This window comes from Hyposmocoma kahamanoa, unplaced genomic scaffold (assembly GCF_003589595.1).
Source record: "Hyposmocoma kahamanoa isolate Upper Pololo Valley unplaced genomic scaffold, ASM358959v1 102, whole genome shotgun sequence".
Lineage (NCBI taxonomy): Eukaryota > Metazoa > Arthropoda > Insecta > Lepidoptera > Cosmopterigidae > Hyposmocoma > Hyposmocoma kahamanoa.
The window spans coordinates 15,720,442-15,742,356 of NW_020653337.1; the positions used below are offsets into that span (position 1 = coordinate 15,720,442).

The following is a 21,915-nucleotide window of genomic DNA, read 5'->3' on the forward strand; positions in this document are numbered from 1 at the left end:
TCTATTAATCAAAATTTAAGTATCAGTGTGACTTTAAATAAAAAATCTGCTGAAAAAGTTTCAGTATAGTCGCTGCCCGCTCTGCGTTCCGTTCTTATATTTGAGATTTGTATAAAATTAAAATTCTCTTTGTTGTTTCGAGCGAATTTAACTTGACATCTACAGTGGTTCGTTAAAGGTTTCTTTTTTGAGCTGGTTGTTCTTCTGAATTCCTTTGTTTTATTTCCGATTTTTTTACTGTATTTTCTTTTGAATTTATTTTTGCTCTGCTTGATTGTTATAGGTAACATATTTTTTCGTCACACTTGTTCGTTAACAGTGTCATGACATGCAGGCAAAGTCGACCGTAACGTCCTAAATTATGTCCATGGGCTTTTTCATTACGTTACCGTTTTAGGGCGTTAGTTAATAGATTTTTAATTTATTTGCACTGTACTGCTCTTAAACGTCAAGATTAAGCAAAAAAAAAATCAGAATATATTTCGCATAAGTTTCAATATAGAAAAAAAACTAAACGTTTGCAATTTATTTATTTATTTATTTATTTAAACACTTTATTGTACCACAAAGTAACTTACAAATTTTCAGAAACAATTTAAATATTTGTGTACAAAGGCGAGCTTATCCCATAAAGAGATTTCTTCCAACTTTTAATTATATTTTACCTAAAAAAAGTATTTTGTGAATTCAAATTTACTGCAGAATTTGAAAATTATTTCTTTTATATCTAATACACCGTGACTTCATGCGTCTGTGCCTTTTATAATATTTTTGTTCGAGTTGTTTATATACAGTGGAACAATAGTTGGCCATCTGTTAAAAAAAAAAACAAAAAACCCGTCATTTGTAAAATATCTAAATGTTGTGTTGTGAAAAGATATTTGTTCCTACAAGAAATAAATTATAGTTGTATCCATTTCCTCGCAAATGTGATTATGAAAAACACTGTATGTAGCACAGGCGGTAAAAATTACAAACCTCGAGTCATCAAAGCCCTTAGCCTTCGGCCTCGGGCTTCTAACAACCTCTTGTTGGTAATTTCTTATTTAACGCCCTTAATACACAATGTACTATTACGGTAATCATAAAAATAGCTGGCTTATAGAATAAATAAAATAACATGTTATTAACGGTGTCTACGTACGTGATGAATATTGAGAGTAATTAGGTTTTCGCGATTACTACACATTGAAAATGAAACAATTTTTTTGATTTTTTAGTAGCAGTAGAGTTCCTCGTGAAAGAGTTCGTTCAGGGAAGTAATCTGTAACCTTCGCTATTTCTGCCATCAAGCATTACTGTGTTCCGATTTTGAAGGGATAAGGATGCTGGTGGAATTGAAAAAATAGCGCAGAGATCCGCACTAAGGACGTTTTCAATTTGACTTTAAAATTTTTTTTTTATATTTTTCATTTATGCTTTGATACCATACGAACTTCGTCCCGTCACTTGATATAAAAAAAATCACGTTTGCTTTTTTTTAAGCCATCGTTTCGGGCCATGATTAATATCATAGTATTATTATTTAAGTCAGTATGGTAGTGGTAGTGGTATAGGACATGTAAAGGACCCGAAACATATTTAAAAAAAAAAACAAAACAAAATACACGAAATTTTAGATCCGAAAAGACTTAGAAAACAAAAATTTATCCATTTTGACTCGGCGTAGCGCCTGTGCTACAAACAGATTATTCACACCATGTCACGTCACGCACGTAGGAGCATCGTTTTCACTCAAACAATATTGCTTTGTCTCACAACACAGACGAGATATGAATAAGCAATTGTACAATAATAGACAATAATAATCTTTACATAAATTTCAATAATTCAGGAAATCGTCGTAGCGGTTCTGTTCTGATAATTTCAAGATATGAATATATTTAAACAGTTTTTTTTTAATGATACCAAGTGACTAGATGAACAACTCTTGCGTCTGGTGGTAAATGACACGCCTGTCCATAGCAGTTGCAGTGCCACTCAGAGCTTTAGATCGCAAAGATTTGAAGTGCGCTGCCACTACGCCCGTTACTCTGAGACATAAGTTTACAAGTCCCATGTGCCTGTAAATTCACCAGCACCCTTATCATTTAAAAGCGGAACTCAGTAATGTACATACGGTGTATCATATACGCGCAATAAACGCGCGTTCGCGGTGCGGCGTCGCGCTGCAAGCAAGAAGCTTATATAAAATTTCATGTAGTGGCTTCATTTCAAAAATCAACTGAAATTAACAAAAAAATCCAAAATTAAACTACTTCTTATCAAAATGCACGATACACACGCGCGTTTACAGCACGTCTACGGCGCGTATGCGCGCAGATGAAGCGCGTTTACGGCGCGTATACGCGCGTCGACTTCGCGTACACGCGTGTCGCCGGCGCGTATAAAATACGCCGTGTGCATAGGCTCTTAGTATTATAAAGTCACATGTGATCATATTATGTCAAAAGTGCTTTTGCCATATGAACTACATGTAACAAAATATTTTTATTATTTTTTTGAGATTTTACATCTTTCCTATTAAACACAAAAAAGTTATCGATTATTTTCGTTCTTAGAGTCTTTAAGCTTTTCTCCTGAAGAGCTGTCATTTTGGAGGCATGTGGCTTTGACTAAGCGTAAGAATTTCTGTATTATATCTTTTTACTGGAATAGAAATTAATATTTGGCATGCTTTTGGTTGAGCAGGTAAACATCAGCAACACATGGGTCTTGCCTGAAGAAGGATTCCCTGTATTCTACCGCTACTTCAGGGACCGCATTTCCTGGTACGAGGCTGATGCCGTCTGCCAGTTCCATCACGCAAACCTGGTTACAGGTCAGTATTATTTTTACAGTATAACTTGAGCGCTTTTTATGAGAAATGCAGAACAGAATTTTAGAACAACTCATACTTAAAAACTACTTCAGAAAATGAGGTATTAGTGGTGATACAATAAATGAAATTGCTGAGTGAACTACCCTAACATGTGTGTATGTAAATGTATATACAAGGATATTAATACAATACTAGTTTAGGGAAGTTGTTAGTAATTTTCTTCCCCAAATAGATGAAGTCTTTAAAAAGGCTGTAAATATCTACAAAACAGTCTTAAGAACAGCAAGGACGTAATGGGGGCTAAACTCTGAAATTGTTCGGTAACCTACACAGCAGTTGTCGAACTAGTGATGCTATATGCTGCAGGAGTATGGACAAGTGGAACCTATTCTATTAAAATGAATAGGCTATTTATACAAGCGCATTCCCTCGTAATGAATATTTGACTTTCGAACAAGAAACAACGTTCAAAGCGTTTAAATGAGCAGAGCATTTATTTAGAGCATACAACGCTACGACTGCAACGACTCGAGCAATTCGATGAGAGCGTATTCGAGTGAAAGTACCCAACATTGTAATATTCGTCTCCAGTCATTGGACCTAAGTGTATTATACCATCTTGAATTATTAGAATTCTATTTTGTACCTTCAGAGTTAGCATTTCTGTGTTTCATCATGGTTTCACCTTATAGTTAGGCATCTTCGAGCGCTCCAGCGCCAACCCAACTGGAGCCAAACTGGTCGCTATGATCGAAAGAAAAACCGGTCGTTATACATATATATATATAATATATATAGATATATACTGTGTATATATATATATATATATATACAGATTTGTGAAAATCCACATCTTCGTCAAAAACTTTCACCATTTCAGATCAACCATGCACAGTGTTTTATGACTAATTTATTTGAAAGGTATTTCTTAATATAATTGTAATTATTTTCGCTTCACGATATAAATAAGTTAACACAAATTTTGAGACGAGAATAAACAATCTATCATTTAATAGGATTTTGTAGGAACACAAAAGCTTCACTTTGTCAGAGACTTTATCAAGACCCATTTTTCTTTGCTTGACTAAGAAATTTTTGAAGTTTTGTGATAGACCTTCAAACGAAATTATCTACTGGTAATTCTGGGGGCCTACCATAACCTTTCCAAAAACAATCTTATTTCAATGTAAGCTTAAAGTAAGCTTATTGTAATATTACTCATATTTGTACCATGACGAACCTGTCAACCAAATAATGTAATGATTGAAAGAACGAATGATTTCCCAATATTGTCTATTCCTTACTAAAAATAGGAAAGAGATAACGCTATGTGAAATATATAAAAGAGATGGCATCTTTTTGATGTTCCCAATCGTCGTATCGTAGTATAATGTTTAAAAGTAGGTACTTAATGTTATTTACATTCAGAGAATTTTGACTGTTAAGAAAAGAAAAGTATGTAATAATAAAATATATTAAAATAACGTTGTTTTCAATAATTATTCCGCATTTTCATGAAGAAAAATAAATAAAACAAGCAGAGTCTTGATAGTCACGTTGTGAGTTCGGAACTATAGTCTAGTGTCAACTGTTAGTTTCGCCAAAGAGAATATAGATGGCGCTGTTATAATCTTAAGAAATAAACATCGCGTATGTTTATTTATTATTAAAATATTTACTATGTGCTATTAAATAAAAAAATAAACAAAATATTGAAGAGATATATATAAATAAATAAGTTCAACTTAACTTTTAACCATTACAAATATTGATTTGATTAAGACAATAAAACTGAAAATAATATTGTTTCCATTACATCCGTGTAATTATTTTATGATTGCTAAATTTGACACAAGAACAATATTACTTTAATGTTCAAGTCGCGTCATAGTACGAACTGAGTAAATGAATAGTCACAAAGCTGCCAATAAAACATCATAGTTTTAACATTACGATAAGCTTACTTTAAGCGCGTTATGGTACTAAAAGTCAATGTATGTTTTAAGAGGTTGCGGTATGCCCCCAGGCATTTGTGTACAAAAAACTATTTATTTTTTCATATCAGATTCGTCTATTTAGAACCACTTTAGTAGTAATATTCATTAAAAAAAAACATAATCATCACAGATAATTTAATTTTGACTGATGACGTAATTACGTCTACCTAAATACTAAAGCTTTCTATTATCTTTACGACTTGATTTGACGCATTGCTCTCTTTACGAATCTTACATTTGTCGTAATCATCTTTTGTGTTAAGGCTTGAACGCTCGAATTAAACTATTGTCCTTTTGTATCTACAATATTTTATCAAAATGGGCCCTAAATGGATCATTGTAAGTCCTATTGAGGGTAACTGAAGCAGATTGGGCTATCCGTTACTGTGACTACATTTTGCAATTTTGTGTCCTACTGAACTAAATGTTCGTGGCCAAAGCTGGGGATTTGGAAACACGACCCCTACTGTCCCAATGTTACATTTCAATATTCCCTGGGGCTGTTAGCTGTAATCGACGGCAATCCACCCAAGACCTCCATTACCGCTGATGGCGCCCTCGACCCGTTCCTTGGAGATAACAGCCCCTGTAATGAACCTGCCGATAATAAAATATAAATACACTCTCTCTCAGTATATGAACATTCAATAACCCTTTGTCTGACTTCTTTTGATCCATAATATGGAAAATCAAAATAGGCCGCATTCATATTTTTTGCCTATTACGTAATAACCTTGTTATGTTTGGATTTACAAATAGGTAAGCCAGACGTTTATTTATTTTCATTTCTCGTGAATTCTCAATGAGAAAACAAAAAGGAAAGCCTTAAATTTTTTGGCAAACATTCAAATGATTCGACATCAATATGGAATATTTATAATGTGTCCACGAGCAAGGTCTCGTCCTATATCTATATAACTCGTCGTCGGTCTCGTCATAACCAATAATGGCGGACCTTTGAAACCGGCTGATTCCCGACCCTCCAATTTATGACCCGCTTTAGTTCCCTAAATGAATTTTTAGGACGTTGTTTTTATGATCCAAAATGAAAAAAAATTTAAGCGTGTCCTTAACCTTTATAAGGTTTATTTTTTACTTGGTTATTGCAACCATTTTGACAATAAATAATATAACACAGCAAATTTATGACAAGTTTTCTTGGCAGTGTTATTTTGCGAGAACCCAGATAATAGTTGGAATGTACATACATACCTTACTATACTTCCCGCCCTTTTCCCATCGGGATAGGCAGAGACAATCTTTTTTCATTCGTCTCTCCACAACTAAACATCACTTTCTCCATCTTTGTCACTACATCTTCTTCCATGCTGCAACGCTCACTTACAACACTGTTTCGTATTTTAACCATCAGAGTTCTCTAGCCATACTTCTCAAAGCTCTTATTTCTACTGCATTAATTCTACTTTCGTGTTTCTGTGTCAAACACAACATTCACCACCGTACATATAGTGTAGGAATCAGCACGCTTCCGTACACACGAAGGCACAGTTAAAAACATAATACAAAAAGAAAGGATTCGGCTTTTGCCGACAAGAATCTTAAAGTGTCATGGAAGAATCTTTGCTAATATTCACCGACCATCCTTTTGTAACGTGAACACCGCTGTCTTGTAAACAGAAACTGAATTACTTTCAAAAATCTCGACGTAATGTTTTATTTATGACTTGGACAGTTTTATCCTAAGCCCGTGAAGAGCTCTAAATAGTCTTAGCTATTGTTTGTTTAACTTATTTTTAATGCAATTTCTCTAGAAAAAAGGTCTCTTTGATACAATACTTGCGAAGCAAATGCTTGCTGAATGTCACATTGCTTCGCGCGTTTTATGCATAAAGGATGGAAAAAAGAGGACGGTTACGTATTTTCTTTTATTGACATAAATCGATGCAGTGCTATCTCTTTTGGCTTACGACGGCACGCAGTAGTTAAACAAAGACAATAAAATGTTTATGTTTTCACCGTCTAAATGCATCATATAACGTCTGATTTATATATGTCAATATAACATGTCCTTTGGTTTCCATAGTCTAAGGTTTTATCGTTCTGTGTGTATTATATTGACAGCTGTATGGTTTTTGTCAAGCTATTCAATCTGTGTCAGGTATTTTATTTAGAGACCTACGCTTTATACCTGTATAATATATATATATATATATATATATATATATATAATAAGTAAATAAAATAATAATAAATAAAATATCCGTTATTATTATTATTAACCTTAGATTACCATAAAACTGAAGTGTTTTGTAACAACTTAAAAAAAGCAAATACTGATACAAATAACTAACAAACTCGTAGTAGATGTAGATATATTTAGGTAGCGTATCTCGTACTTTTATTAAGAAACGAGCCCTGTACATTACAGGGTAGCATTTGTTTTTCTGCCGCCAACGAACGCTTCTATGACGGCCATATTTGAAAATAGCGAAAAACAAATTTTGAGCACAAATTATTATCCGCAAATTATTATTGCATTTCTAATGGCCTTCACATGCCAATTTTCAGTCGAATCAGAGTAAATCTCTTTCGGTAACTAGTTTTAACGATAAAAACATTTATATGGCAGCCATATTAAAAAATGGCGAAAAGAAATTTTTGACCCCAAATTATGATTAAGGACTCTTAAAGACCCAAGAAACAAGTTTTTCTTCGGCCGCCATTTTGAAATCGCCATCTTGGTTTTTTTTTAACCCAGGCAACTGACCAGTGTTATCCTCTATGACATTCCTACGAGCACCACCTACCTATCTCTAATAGTTTCCGTGATAGGAGGCTTTGAAATTTGTATGGCGGTCATCTTGTTTATTTGAATTTTGAACATTTTTTACTTCCCGCGGAAATTGACCAGGGTGTATCTCATAAAAATGCACAAAAATCCATGTATTATAGTTTTTGCAGGGCGTTGATCACTCGTTTACATTTTCCACATTCAGGTCTTCTCATATATCATTCTTTGCCTTGGAGCCTATCCGCGTACAACGGTATAAATATCTTTTTTCCACCATATCGGGAAGTATGCGTTTTATTTTTCTAAGTGAGTCTAAACTTGTAGCTTTGTATATATAATAGGTAGGCTATAAGCGTTGTCAAATGTTGGGAGAAGACACTTCTCCTTGCTTGTTATTATTATTACTGTACCATCCACTTTGATTCTATGTCTTTCATGTCTGTATTTTATATCCGGCGATCTTGTTATTGAACTTGGAAACCGCCCTTTTTAGGGACCCTCCGCTTACATTATTCAAGCGTCTACTTAACAGTTCGGTCTTTCAGATGAAACTCTTGTGTAAATTGCCACTCTAACTTTGAATATCAAGTTTCAGAATCAACTTCGCTCCGAGGCTTGCTAGTTCAAACTTTTTCACGGGCCTCTTAGTTGACGAATGATTTTTCATGATCTATATTATCATCTATACTTAAATTTTATGTGATGATTTCCATTATTACTTGTAGTTAAACTTAACAAAGCTTTTATGCTTCGCTTCGCTTAAAATATTTGTACCTTATTTACTTCTTGAAATTGTAGATATAGAAACTGGTTTCATAGCCTCTAATTAACATTTTCTTTGAGAAAAACTGTCTTGCGTTCCTTGCAAAACTTAACTTACGAGTAAACGAGCTAATAAAACGAACCTACAAAAGCGCTGAAAATGCTTAAGGTAAACCAAACACGCTGAGTCGGAAATGAGCAAAAGTACAAGTAAATTCTCCAGCAAGGCGGGAATTTACGAAAAATTGCGAATAGGCAAACGGGTCCAAATCAAATTATTGATGTGGGGTATAATACGACGGCTAGGTTGTAAGGTCAGAGGAATCAGATCGATAAATCAGCCCTTCTTCCTAGGTCAGCAGATGTACGAACGGACCGTGCGACCAAGACGCCTATTTATTTGTAGTAGATAAGTATTGTTGAGGTAAACAGAGATAAAGACTCGACGCTTTAGCTGAGTGCAGATAATTCAACGTCAAGCCCGTCTTAGTGGAACTGAAATAAATTACTCGCTTCGGGGGTAACGGTTAAGTTTTTGTGTACCCTTTGCTGTGATCTATGATAGGTATATTTAAAAAGGACACACTATTTATACTGTAGGCACTATAATTACAAAAAACAGCCTATTATAGTTGTAACTATTACTTTTTCTCTTTGTATTTATTCTCGTATATTAGAACTATCAAAATAACGGTGTTGTGGAGATAAATTTTCTTTAAAAGCTATACGTATAGGATTTAACGCTGCTGGGACACGCGGCGACAGCTGACCTCTTCGTCGTATATCACAAAAATATATCGCCTTAGGTCTGTTGGACCTTCCTCTTCGATTTCTTGTTTTTACACGTCCCCGCCTGCCATCCACTGGGCCACAAAAGATAATATTGTTGCCGTAATATTTAATATAATATTGCAAAAACACATGAAAACATATGAAATAGAACAAAACAAAACATATGAAATGGTTAAATATTCAATTTCACTAAATTTACCGTATCGTTATTATAATTAAAGATTATGCTAAAGAATGTAGCAAGTACATAACATCGAATTTATATATTGGTAAAGGTATTTAAATATTTCAAATCAATGTTTAAATAAGTACAAAACTTCCCAAAATACGGCAAGGTTTTGGTGTTTCATGAATAAACTAATTAAAAATTGTCCAAGTGCATTGTTGATGTACATTGAAACATTGTCTTTGTTTTCCAAATAATTACTTCTAGCTTGTAACATAGGATAGCGTCTAATTAATACAGTCCTAACAAGGAATCATACTGTTACAAATAACATAATCGTTTTGCAGTAAACTGCAAACGGCACAAAGTTTTTTGTTATCTTTCGTGTGATGTGGTGAAGAGATACCGGTGTTGTGTACTTTATGAATTGTTCAATGTTAAAACTCAATGTGTTTAATTTACAGAATTGGTAGATGTAACGTGAAGGTCAAAGTTATTTTTGATTCAATGGTAGGTTTTGTATTGATTTAAACTGTATTCGAAATATACCGACCATATGGTCGGTATATTTCGTTCTTTCAAATTTCGCAACAATGCGAGTGCTATTTAACATAGCATCGCCTTGCAGATGTCATTTATTCTTTATTAATATTTAGTCAATAATTACCGTCATTCGACTAACATTAGAATATACCTACATCGTAATAAGTAGGTACGGAGTGTACCTATATAGGTACCGTGGAAAACGTATGAAAACGCCAATCGAATTGGTTCATCGTGGCGCCCTATGGCTTAAACCATTTCATTAGAGATGAGTATATATTAGTCTTGCAACGAATATTAATTCGCATTCAAGCCGGATACCGAATATTCGGCCCAGAACGAGGCCGAATAGCCGAATATTCGGTCAAACTATTCGGTCTGATTAAGCATCTTACGAAAATTGGCGCGCAAACAGCATTATAGAAAAGATAGCTAGCTATACATACATATATATAACTTAAATTAAATTAAACCAGTAATGATGCATGATTTTGTAAAAGACACAAAAAAGGAAATTTTATTTACAAGTTTATAATTCAAATTTATGACATCTTAACGAAGAAAGTAATTGTTTATTTCACTTCAGTATGATTAACTTTCAAAAATTTAATTTTATTTTCATTTGCAAATAATAAGTAAAAGGTTGATTTTGTCAGCGTTTATTTAATCATGATTTCATGACAAAATTACATAATAAGTAGGTAGTGTTCATTTGATTTGTTACCTTTTGTTTGATCTTATAGAAGTTACTATTTGTGATAATTACTGTGTTTTCTTATTTCTTCCTCCTGTTTTGGGTGTTCGGCCGATTAGCAAAAAATAGGCCGAATAGGCCGAATACCGAATAGTAACCGAATATTCTTTGCAACTCTAGTATATATCCATATTACCTTACATTAGAAGATACCTACTTCGCAATAATAAGTAGGTACAGAGTATACATATATCCCGTGGAAAACGTATGAATACGCCAACCAGATTGTTTCAGCATGACGGGCTACGGCTTTAACCCTCTCCTTAGAGATGACTAAGACATGTCCACTATGGCCTACCTAATGTATTGTTCTAATTTTGATCAAGAGACAACAGTCGATCTTTATCGAAAATGCAATCAAGGTACAAAGTACAAAGTACTGGACTTTGTAATTAGGTAGAGTTTTTTGGTTATTTTTTTTTATGTTGCCAAGTGACGGGACGAACAAGTCGTGCGCGTGGTGGTAAGCGACACGCTTGTCCATGGTAGTTGCAGTGCAGCCCAGAACTTCAAATCGTAAAGGACTGGTCACCCGGAGACATAAGTTGACAATTCCAATGTGCCTGTAATTTCATTAGCACTTTCATAAGTAAGGTGGCAGTACTATACTGGACGAACTCTTTTACAAGGAAATCTACTGCTACTAAAACTTTTTCTACTAAATTTCTTCGCGTATATAGATTGTGATACAAGTTCTTTGTGAATAGAATAAATCCCTAAAATTTATTACCCTCTTTGAAAACACCTGACGATCAAAAGTTAATTATTCAAAATAAGTTGTTCTAAGGATACAATAACAAAGCTGTAAAGCCTGGACGCGTTGGAGGAGTTCATAATCTTCAAAGGCGCCGGCTGTAAGGCAGTCACGTCTCATCCCAGCCTACGGTCGTGTTTGGTGCCTCCCCACCCGCGCCGCATATTACAGCCAACTTCGACTCCAACACACACATAGACACACTCGGATACGGCCTGAATCTTAAACGAAAATATTATTCCCTTCATACATTAAATACGAACCGTGCAAACAGTCTTTGGACAAATTATTAGCCTGCTCGTTTAATACTGAAAGAAAATGTGTTAATAAAGGTACATGGTGATTGAATACGTGTAATACATTATCGTAGGCATTTAGTGAAAATTATTAATCATATTTTTTTCTTTATTAAAACTAAGTGACGGGACGAACAAGTCGTGCGCCTGATGGTAAGCGACACGCCTGTCCATAACAGTTGCAGTACTGCTCAGAGCTTTGAATCACAAAGATTTGAGGGGCACTGCCACTGCGTCCAAAAACCTGAGACATAAGTTGACAAGTCCCATGTGCCTGTAACTTCACCAGCTCCCTTACCCTTTAAAACCGGAACGCAGTAATGTTCACACTACTGCTTCGCGGCAGAAATAGGTAAGGCGGCAGTACTTATTTGGATGAACTCTCATTTCGAGTTACTAAGTTTACTGAGATTGTTACACATTGGAAATGAAACTTTGTTTTCGGATCTAAAATTGATTATATTTATCAGTTGTGACCAAGGGACCCCTTAAAAGCTTAGCTTGTTTAGATAATTATCTCTTAAAAAAAAAACTGACCTCTAAAGTTTCTGGAATTACGTCTTTTTGCCAAGTTTTATTTAAATCGGTTAACGGAAAGTGGGTGAAATCCAATAAACCGGATTCATTCCCTAATTTGCCACCCTTCGAGGCAGAATATTTTCTTCAAATTTGAAGTGGCCCCACCACTACTGAGGTACACCCTATCAAACAAAAAAGAGCCATTAACCTCGGTTCACAAATGTCGGAGTAATCTCCTAACATACACAAAAAAAAAACAGCGGAATTGAGAACCTCCAGGTCTTTCCAGGTCCAACTTTTGAGGGCGGTTTTTTTTAATAAAAGAGTTGTTATTATCTAAATAAACGAAGGTTCTTACGTGGTCATGACGAATAAATATACGTAATTTCACGCGAAAACATAATTTCATTTCCAATGTGTAACAATCGCAGAAAATTTAATAACTCGATATGAGAATTCGTCTCAGGTAGTATTGCCACGTTACCTATTTCTGCCGCCAAGCAGTAACGTGAGCATTACTGTTCCGGTTTTTAAGGGTAAGGGAGCTGGAACTTGTCAAGTTATGTCAAAGGGTGACGGAAGCAGTGGTAGTGCCCCTCAGATCTCTGCAATTTATGGCTCTGAGTGGCATTGTAACTGTTATGGACAGAAGTGTAGCTTACTATCAGGCGCACGACTTGTTCGTTCTATCACTTGAAGTTATAAAAAAAACCTCCACCTTTTTTGAAGTTGATTAAAAAAATAATAGTCAATAGTTGTATAATAGTGTATGCTACTAGGATTTGAAAAGAAAATCAGAGGATCTAGTTCTAAGTTTTCTTTACTAGTCCAGTCAGATCAAGACGTTGACACCAATTGACATTATCAGCTAAACAAATGAACAAGAACACCGCCCGTCAGTCCTTCGAGCGACTAGCTATACATAGCGGGCCAGTGGTGGTGTCACAAAAATATAATGGATTTAAGAATTGACATCATTTGACATACACATACCTTCCTAAAACTAATAAAAAAAAAAATCAGGTTGGCAGTATGGTTCTAAACCTTTGCCTTTTCCTTACCAGAAAGTATTAAAAAAACGTGATGTTTTGTTATTGTGTGTTCGTTAACTTCATACAAAATCACCGAACACTAAACACGTATTTTTGCTTTTTTCGGAACAATACACTAGACGCCTTAGCCTGAAGGACGAAAACTTTCACTACTACACTTGTATGTTCTTTGCATTTATGATATTAAAAAATTAGAGAGTTGACAACATATCTTCGTATATTTAATTGTTTGTAAACTGTACAACTTTTTGTTAAAGCTGATTGATTATTTTTGATTAATTATATGTTAAGGTTTGTTACATGGACATCCTCACGACTTTACCAATTAGAGATATTTTTAAAGTAAATTGTTGAAATTGCAATATTAACATAATTTGTTTTCATACTTTTAACGATTTCTATTTAAATTTAATAAAAGCATTACTCAAATAATGATCACCTAAAAGTTTTATTAATATAACTTATGTTGAACAAGGAAAAACTTGCCAAATCTACTTTTTCGTGACGTCTCATCTCTCGGGAATAGTAATGTCATTATATATTATCCTCTTTGGGATATCCAAGTAGACTTTATTAGGCTTCTCTTCGCTTACACAATATCTACCTTGATTAGTCTCACGACTTTTCTTTAAGAATACCACGACCAAATGAACACTGGGAATGCGATCATGAATTCACGTCACTACAAATTGATTATGAATGTAGATGAATGAACGAAGTTCAACATAAAGTTTAATAAAGCATGTATTGTGTAGCAAGAGACTTGTGTGTTTTCTCCAGGTAAACCTTGACATAATTCCATTTATCAGACTAAGTTTTTGTAACATAACTAATAACTTGTTGGATCGGGGAAGTCTATTAATTTCATCATAAAAGGCGAGGGGTTGCGCAAAGGCAAGTTGGCAGCTAATAAATGATGTCCCGTCTCTAGCCGGCGGCTGGCCCTTTGTACAGCTTGGCTTTCACCGCGAATCTCAATTCACCTCCATTTATTATTTAAATCCGACTGGACTTAGAACTCCAATCCGTTTATGTAAATCGATGCCAAACTCCTTGGTAGTTTGGAAATTTCGCCAAATTCATTTATACAGTACATTATAAGTAGATTATAGAGTAATTTTAAAATGATAACAAAGATTTATGAATAATACGAAAATGAATCAGTCTCTCTTGTTGTTGTTTTCCATATCGGACTGGAAAAAGAAATATCGAAGTAGAAAACTGAGAAAATTCAGAACGCGTCGTTGGTTTACGGCCTATAAAAAGTGAATTTACTTTCTCCTTTTGATAAAATTCTCTTTATTTTAAATATCGGAGCGGGGATTTTTACTTTAGGAAAAAATATGGTTTCACTTTGATGACTCTCGTGCGATCCCGAAAATACTTTTGTGTACGATTTTAAGTGTCAATATGTGAAAGCTTCGCAAAAGAAACGGTGAAAATGAAAACCTTTTCATTCATTCTTTCACCAGTTCATTTTCCGATCGAAAAACGTACGTGAAAGAATATTTGTACAGGCTGCAAAATCATTTCATTCATCAGAGCCGATACGTAAATAGGTTCGGTTATCGGTCGGTCTGAAAGCTTTTTTCAATTTAGGCCCGGAGATGGGTACGTCGATGTTTTGACAGATTTCGCTCGAATATTCACTGACAATAGATTTTAAGAGCTTTATTTCGCTGCTGGCTTGTCAGAGATTTATGAAGGTTTTAACTTAGGTAAACCTATTATGCGGTTGAGGACAAAATGTATACAATTATCGTTTAGAGCTACGTAAGGGTTGGCAGCTACGTAATTATCGTGGCCCAACTAAGCACGCATATAGAGGCAGTAATGAATTACGGTTATTCATATTTATGGCACGTAACGGTACTCATTCCGCTGTAATCTGGTTTATTAGCGGCCGAAAGACTAGGTGTGGCTTTATTATTGCTTGACCACTCGCGACTCGTGAGGTGTGTCAAGTATTGATCGTTTCGTCTGTCTATTTTCGTCTGTTTCCTTCGACTAAGGTTTCGTTAAAGTTAATTCCACACTGAACATGGGTATGATAAGGCTCTCTTCAAACGGTGAATGTTGTTTAGCAACAGCATTATTTAAAAATAACTTTTTTTAAATTACCACTGGTATATCAAAATTTCTCGTATTTTTCGCAGTTTGCTTACATTTTATCTCACAAGAAGTAAATTCCAATAAATTTACAATTAGTCATGTCATTATAGTATGTCGCACTGAAACTCTACATGAGAAATGTATGTTTATAGGTAAACAGACTGGCACTGCCTTGCTTTATATAAATGGCACTATTATTCATCAGAGCAGACGTTTGGGGCACAACCTTACCACCAGACTTATTACACTTCATTAATTCAAAGGCATGAATCGGGAACGGCAACGCCATTTTAACGATACGCTATTACTTTAAGAGCTAACCGGGAGCAAATGAGGTTTGAAAAATCGACCCAAAATTCAAGTCAAGGCTTTAAATGTATTGCGTATTTTGAGGTTTAAGTAATTGCCATTATAACTTTGTAATTTTCGAAAACTTACTATGTTTATACTTGTTATATGTGTCTGACTGTATACTGACTGTATATGTACATTCAGATGTACTTCACCGTCCAATTGTTCAGAGCAAGTTTCTTTCACAACAAACATTAGTCGAAGTCGTGTCACTCGTGTCGATTCTTGTTGTGGCAAAGCTTCTACGACAGACGCAAACTTACCCATGGTTAAAACCACTAACGTGTTGGTATGCTGGATTTGATATAGTATTTATGTGGTCTGTGATATAGCACATTTACAAAAATGTCACAACAAACTTCAACTGAGACTCGGTCGACTTTGCTGTGTGTGTGGGATCTCTATTGGCTCAAAAGGAAGGAAGGTTGCAAAATTCCTCACGTAAAATCTCATAACGACGCGCCACACGGCCAGCCGAGAGCGGGCCTTGCATTGGGAACCTCAAACCTCAGCCCGTTATAAAGTACCCGTACAGTCATGTTTTTATTGGGCAATCCATCACGCCCGCCATTGTACGCGCTCGCAACCCGATAAACAGAATATGTGCCAAAGATACGCTCACAAAGTCATAATGCTATATTATTTGATAGAACATTTTGGAGTTTCTTTATAAAGCCTTAAAGAAAGCAGCAATTGTTCTATCAGAATGAAATAGAGAACTCGATATTTACCTTCCAGAAATAACGATATAGACGATTCATTATATTTATATACGATGTATGCTTTGGGTTTACATAATGTTTCATAACAAAAGATAAGAATCTAATTTTCATAATGGAGTCTCCCATCATAATTTACAAGCCGTCTTAAAAATTTATCGTGCATTATAAGTTGGAACATTAAAGATATGGACATTTTCCTGTTATTACTCTAGAAGCCTGAATTTGCCAAAAATTTATTACCGTTTTACTTATTCGCCTTTTGTTGTTACTGGTCTCTGGACTTTCAAATTAATTCTTTTAAAGTTCTCGTTCATTGGTTTTGAAATTTATCATTAATGCTCCTCTGTTCCGCGAACTCAGGATCATAGTTATTCAGTGCTTAAGTACTATCGTTGGAGAGCGAAATGCATTATTGGAGCGTTTCACAGCATATGAACCGTGGAACATAGCCGCGGTTAATAAAAATCAATATTGGCACATTATTCACACCTGTATTTGGCATTATTGCTTCTAATGACTATATAAAACGTACATACGTCACACAAATACCTATTACTTTCTTATGCAGGCAGAAGGTGGTCATTCATTCACGCATTCCGCGTACTGCGTGTTTTTTAATTGCTTGTATTGCATTTGAAGAAGTGGCGTATACAGATGGCGTTCCGACCGTATCGGAAATTTCATAGGATTCAGCAAACATGAGTGAACTTGAGAACGTTTTATCACATGTTGTCTGTACAATCTTGAAAGTCAACCTGACATTCAGCGTGAATTATGAGATCCTCCATACACATGTGGTAGCAGTAGAGCTCCTTGTAAAAGATTTCGTACCAGTACTCAGGAAGTACTGCCACAATCTATTTTTACAGGAATTGAGCATTACTTCGTTCCAGTTTTGAATGGTAAGGTAAGGGTGCTGCGAAATTACAAGCACATGAGACATGTTAACTTATGTCTCCGGCTCTGTGACAGTGCCCCTCAGATCTTTGTGACTTGAACTTATGAGTGGCACTGCAACTGCTATGTACAGGCGTGTCGCTTACCATCAGGTGCACGACTTGTTCGTCCTGTCATTTGGTATCATAAAAAAAATCGAAAAACCACAATTTTTCGAAATGAGTGAGATCCTCTGACTTAGACTTTAATACTATCATATACAATGTCGTATTTTTTCTAGCCTATAGTGGATACCTATAAATAGTTTATACCTCAACATATGTATTTGGTTTGTTGAATAAAAATACTATAATAATAAATAAATAGTAATACCAGGTACTCCGGTTTATATATCAACCAATGTTTTAGCCGTAGGCAGTCAAATATTTCTTATGTCAATTACAAAAACACACCATTCGTGATTTTGCGAGTACTATTAAATAACATAACAGGCATGTCGCGAATTGCGAAATAAATCTGTCATAAGAGCCGGTAATATTTTCATTATACGAGTATTAGTATAATAAATGTCAAAAATAGACTTTTTACATTTCATTCATTAACGATAGTTAATTTGCATTAATAAAATAATAAGGTAAAATTTAAGATTCATATTTATGCAAATTATTTCCCTATGAAAAGTATAGAGTGTACCAGAAAGTGTAAAAATACTTATTTAGAAATATGCAGAACAAAATGGAGGCTACTTATGGTGCAAAATGGATTCTTCATGATAATTGCAAATGATCATTGCAGTGGTTGAATTCTGAAGACATACTTAAATATAACCTTTAAAAGAAACTAAGGTACCCTTAACAAATGGTAGTAACTGATTGGTTATCCGACTGAGGAATAATCGAATAATTATTTATACTTGGTATAAGCTATGATGACAGCTGATCGCTATTGTGAAGAACAACAATTGATGATGGCAAAATTCACAAATAAACAACTATGGCTATTCTCTTCTATGGCTAGATCTTCGCCGCTACTTCTATACGACAACGTCAGGTGTGCTTGATATATTCAGCATTCCGCTGAATATTATATCAAGTACACCTGACGGGAGTAAGAATTTCTATATTTTCGGCACCTTCCAAGCTCACCTGACTTTTATCAGCTACCATTTTTTTCCGCAACTCATTTACTTATCTAAAACGAAAATAATTTAGTTTGCGTGAAGATGTCCAAAATGAGTTCCAAATTTTTATAAAAAAGCTTTTGTTAGATCTTATACACGTAAATGTAATACATTAAAATAATAATAAACTAGGTCGATAATAAGTTCGTTATGTCAACAAGACTGCGTCGTAGCTATTAACGTTCATTTTTTAGTAACAAGTCCTGTGAGAGGTTTCATTTCTTATTTTGGTAATAGAAAAATAAACTTAAACTTCTAAGTATTTTTATTTACATTTCTAAATGAAAATGAAAATGGTGTTAGAAAATATAAAATGTAAGCGTGAGCACGTACACGCGCGCCAATGCGTGTTTGTGTGAGTGCGTGCAAACATGCGTGTGCGCGTGCTTTTAAGCGAATGAGTGTGCATGGGTGTGCAAAACCTTCCGCAGGGAATCTTATGGATTTAGACGTGATAACTGTAAAACCAGCTCTTTGTGATCTTTATGACGCAATATCATGTATCTTAACGTATGCTCCCCAAGCTGCAATGTAGTACGAAATAATAGATGGCACTTGTGCTCATTTATAAATTTTTGTCAAAATAGGAAGGGAATAAACAAACTTCCAGCAAGATGTTACAAGTATATTGAGAGCTTGACTTTGAGTTTTATTAAATACAAATACTTCAATTTACTCATAGATATCCTTGATTAAATGAATGTTATTTAGAAACATGTTCCTTGTTTAAATTCTCTTAAACAATAATAATAACGCACACACTCAACATAGTCCCACAACATAGACAACCACAAATTACAGCCAAACTCACGAGAGGAATAAATGTAGGCCTTACAAAAATTTCTCCCGGCCCGGGAATCGAACCTGGGACCTGTACGTGGCAAACCGGCATGGTAACCGTTCGGCCACGGAGACAGTTAAATTAGAAAGGGATTTCACACTAACCCGTGTTACTATAATTAAGCAGAGCTAAAGCTACGAGGTGTGAACAACATAACCTTCCTTTTGGCTTATCCGTGGCCTGCTAAACTAGAATATTTTGACTTTTGTTGCTATGAGTAATTAATGTAGCGGCGCGTAATAAAGATAAGGGCATAGATAGATATTGTGTATACACCCTAATCTCATTATACTAATAGAATGTCTATGTTTAAACATTGAACAGGCGTGACTACGACGCAACGAGGGCCGCACAGCTTTAGCTAAATAAGTTTGATAAAGTTTAAATTTAGTCGAGGTATATTTTAGTTTAGGTTCCTCGTTCTAAAAATCTATTACAAATTAATTAATTGACCCTAAAATATTTGTTGTCTGTTATATGAATACGATACAAAAATTGATTTCTAAATGCCTGTAATTATTTGCAGATACCAGGGTAAGAATGATCATAGTCGACTAAAAACTTGTTACGAGTTAATATAGCGATTTAGTTCGTTAAATACTGAGCCTAAATAACAAAAGGCTAATAGGTTCAATATCCTAAAAAATTCGCTTCTACTTAAAAGTAGAAGGTAGTCACGAGGATTTTTTGTACTTAAAAGTACAAAAAAATGATAAAAAAGATACATAAGATGGATTACTTAATGTTACATACTTTATCGAAGCTGTGGTAGCATAATGGTTTGATCTTCGCTTAAGCTAAGCTGGTGAAAGTACAAGTTCATGGGAATTGTTAACTTATTAATCAGGGTGACGGGCCCCTCGCAGTGCCCCTCAGATCTTTGTGATTTGAAGTTCTGAGTGGCATAGCCTAATGGTTTGATCTTGTTCCTCTTAAGCAGAGGTTGTGGGTTCGAATCCGGGCTCGCACCTTTGAGTTACTCGGTATTTATATCCGAAATTATATTTGTAATTTACCATGAGTTTTTTTATGAAGGAAAACATCGTGATGAAACCTGCACGTCGAAAATCCTCGCCTGAGACGAGATCCGGGCCCGGCAGTGGGACGTATAAAAGGGGTTGATGATGATGACATACATTTTATCAGCATTGACTTTATTTTAGGTAGCATTTGTGCGTGTCTTTTTCACCGATACTAATTTTCCAAATTAAAAATCCTTCTCAAATTACTTTGATCATTATTTCGCTAGATTCACCTTTTTTTTCAATGAATCTCAATTACCTTTTCATCATTTTTATGTTTGAACACCAATGTTTTTGCATGCAAAAATACGTAATTTTCGGTACTTGTCTACCTAATAGTACAAATAAGTGTTGTAATTAAATTATCTCATTTGCATAATTTAGGCGTAGACTTTTTTTACTTGTTGTATTGGTTGTCACTTATTATCGAATAATAATTCGAAGTTGAAACTTTTGTATGATACCAAATGACGGGACGAAAAACTCGTGCGCCTAGTGGTAAACGACGCGCCTGTCCATAGCTGTTGCAATGTCGCTCAGATCTTTAAATCAAAGATTTGAGGCGCGCTGCCACTGCGCCCGTCACCCTGAGACGTAAGTTGACAAGACTTATGTGCCTGTAATTTCATCAGCTCCTTTACCTTTCGAAACCGGAACGCAGTAACGCTCACATTACTGCTTGAAATAGATAAGGTTGACTATTGCAACCACTTTTTTAAGAATCTATGGAAAATATGACCCATCGTTACAAAAACGAAAAACAAAGATCTGCAACAAACACTTACACAAATTCGTAAGGTCTGCTGAATCCAGCCGGATCGAAGGAATTTTTCTGAGCGTTCGATCTTTGTATTAATAATTATAACAAACTAGTGAACTAATTTCACAATCTGAGGTCTGATGAAAATTTCTCTTACAATCATGCAACCCGTACCCGTTGTGTTACAGCTGACACTTGACACCGGGCTGGCCGCCCAGCCCGCACGCCCGTATACCGGACGGACAGTCGCAAACAACACGCCCTTAATTGCTGTCACCCGTAACGACCGAGGGACATGAAAATACACGCAATGTTTATGTGTAGCCAAAAAAGAATTTTGTCTGTTTCAATTATTGCGCATTTTCTATCGCTGTTTCGTATATTTCAACATGAACATCCGGGACCTGATTATACTAGTATAATATATTATAATATATATATCATAGTATTATATATATAATATAATACTACTAATACTAGTAATACTAGTAGTGCTGTAGAAATAGCATGTCAGTTTTTTCAGAAGATTCTTGTGGTTACGACAGCTGGCCGTAATTTCAAGCCTATTCCAGAGATTAAAATTAAAATTACTATGTCTCTGTATGTCTTACTGTTCCTTTTAAACCAACTTCAATAAAAGGTGATTTTCAATTCGACTGTATTTGTTGTATGTATGCTACGAGAGTATTCCATTTGAGAACCGATCACGAGGATTCTTTTTTGTTGTAAAGGAGGTATCTCAGTAGTGGTCCAGACCAGACCGGACCGATCCAGGCCAGTCCAGTCCAGTCCAGTCCAGTCCAGTCCAGTCCAGTCCAGTCC

At 35.1% G+C, this 21,915-nt stretch overlaps 1 protein-coding gene across 2 annotated transcripts in view; it reads left to right on the top strand.

Annotated features, from left to right (window-relative positions):
- The window catches only part of LOC113236431, a 66,114-nt gene that overhangs the window by 11,691 nt on the left and 32,508 nt on the right, over positions 1–21,915 (top strand). For both annotated transcript variants that reach the window (XR_003310962.1, XM_026472490.1), the window contains exon 2: positions 2,692–2,821. Coding sequence is in view for 1 of the 2 variants with exons in the window: in XM_026472490.1 (XP_026328275.1) it covers positions 2,692–2,821 (130 nt within the window). In the remaining variant the exon portion in view is untranslated. The remainder of the gene's footprint in view (positions 1–2,691; positions 2,822–21,915) is intronic.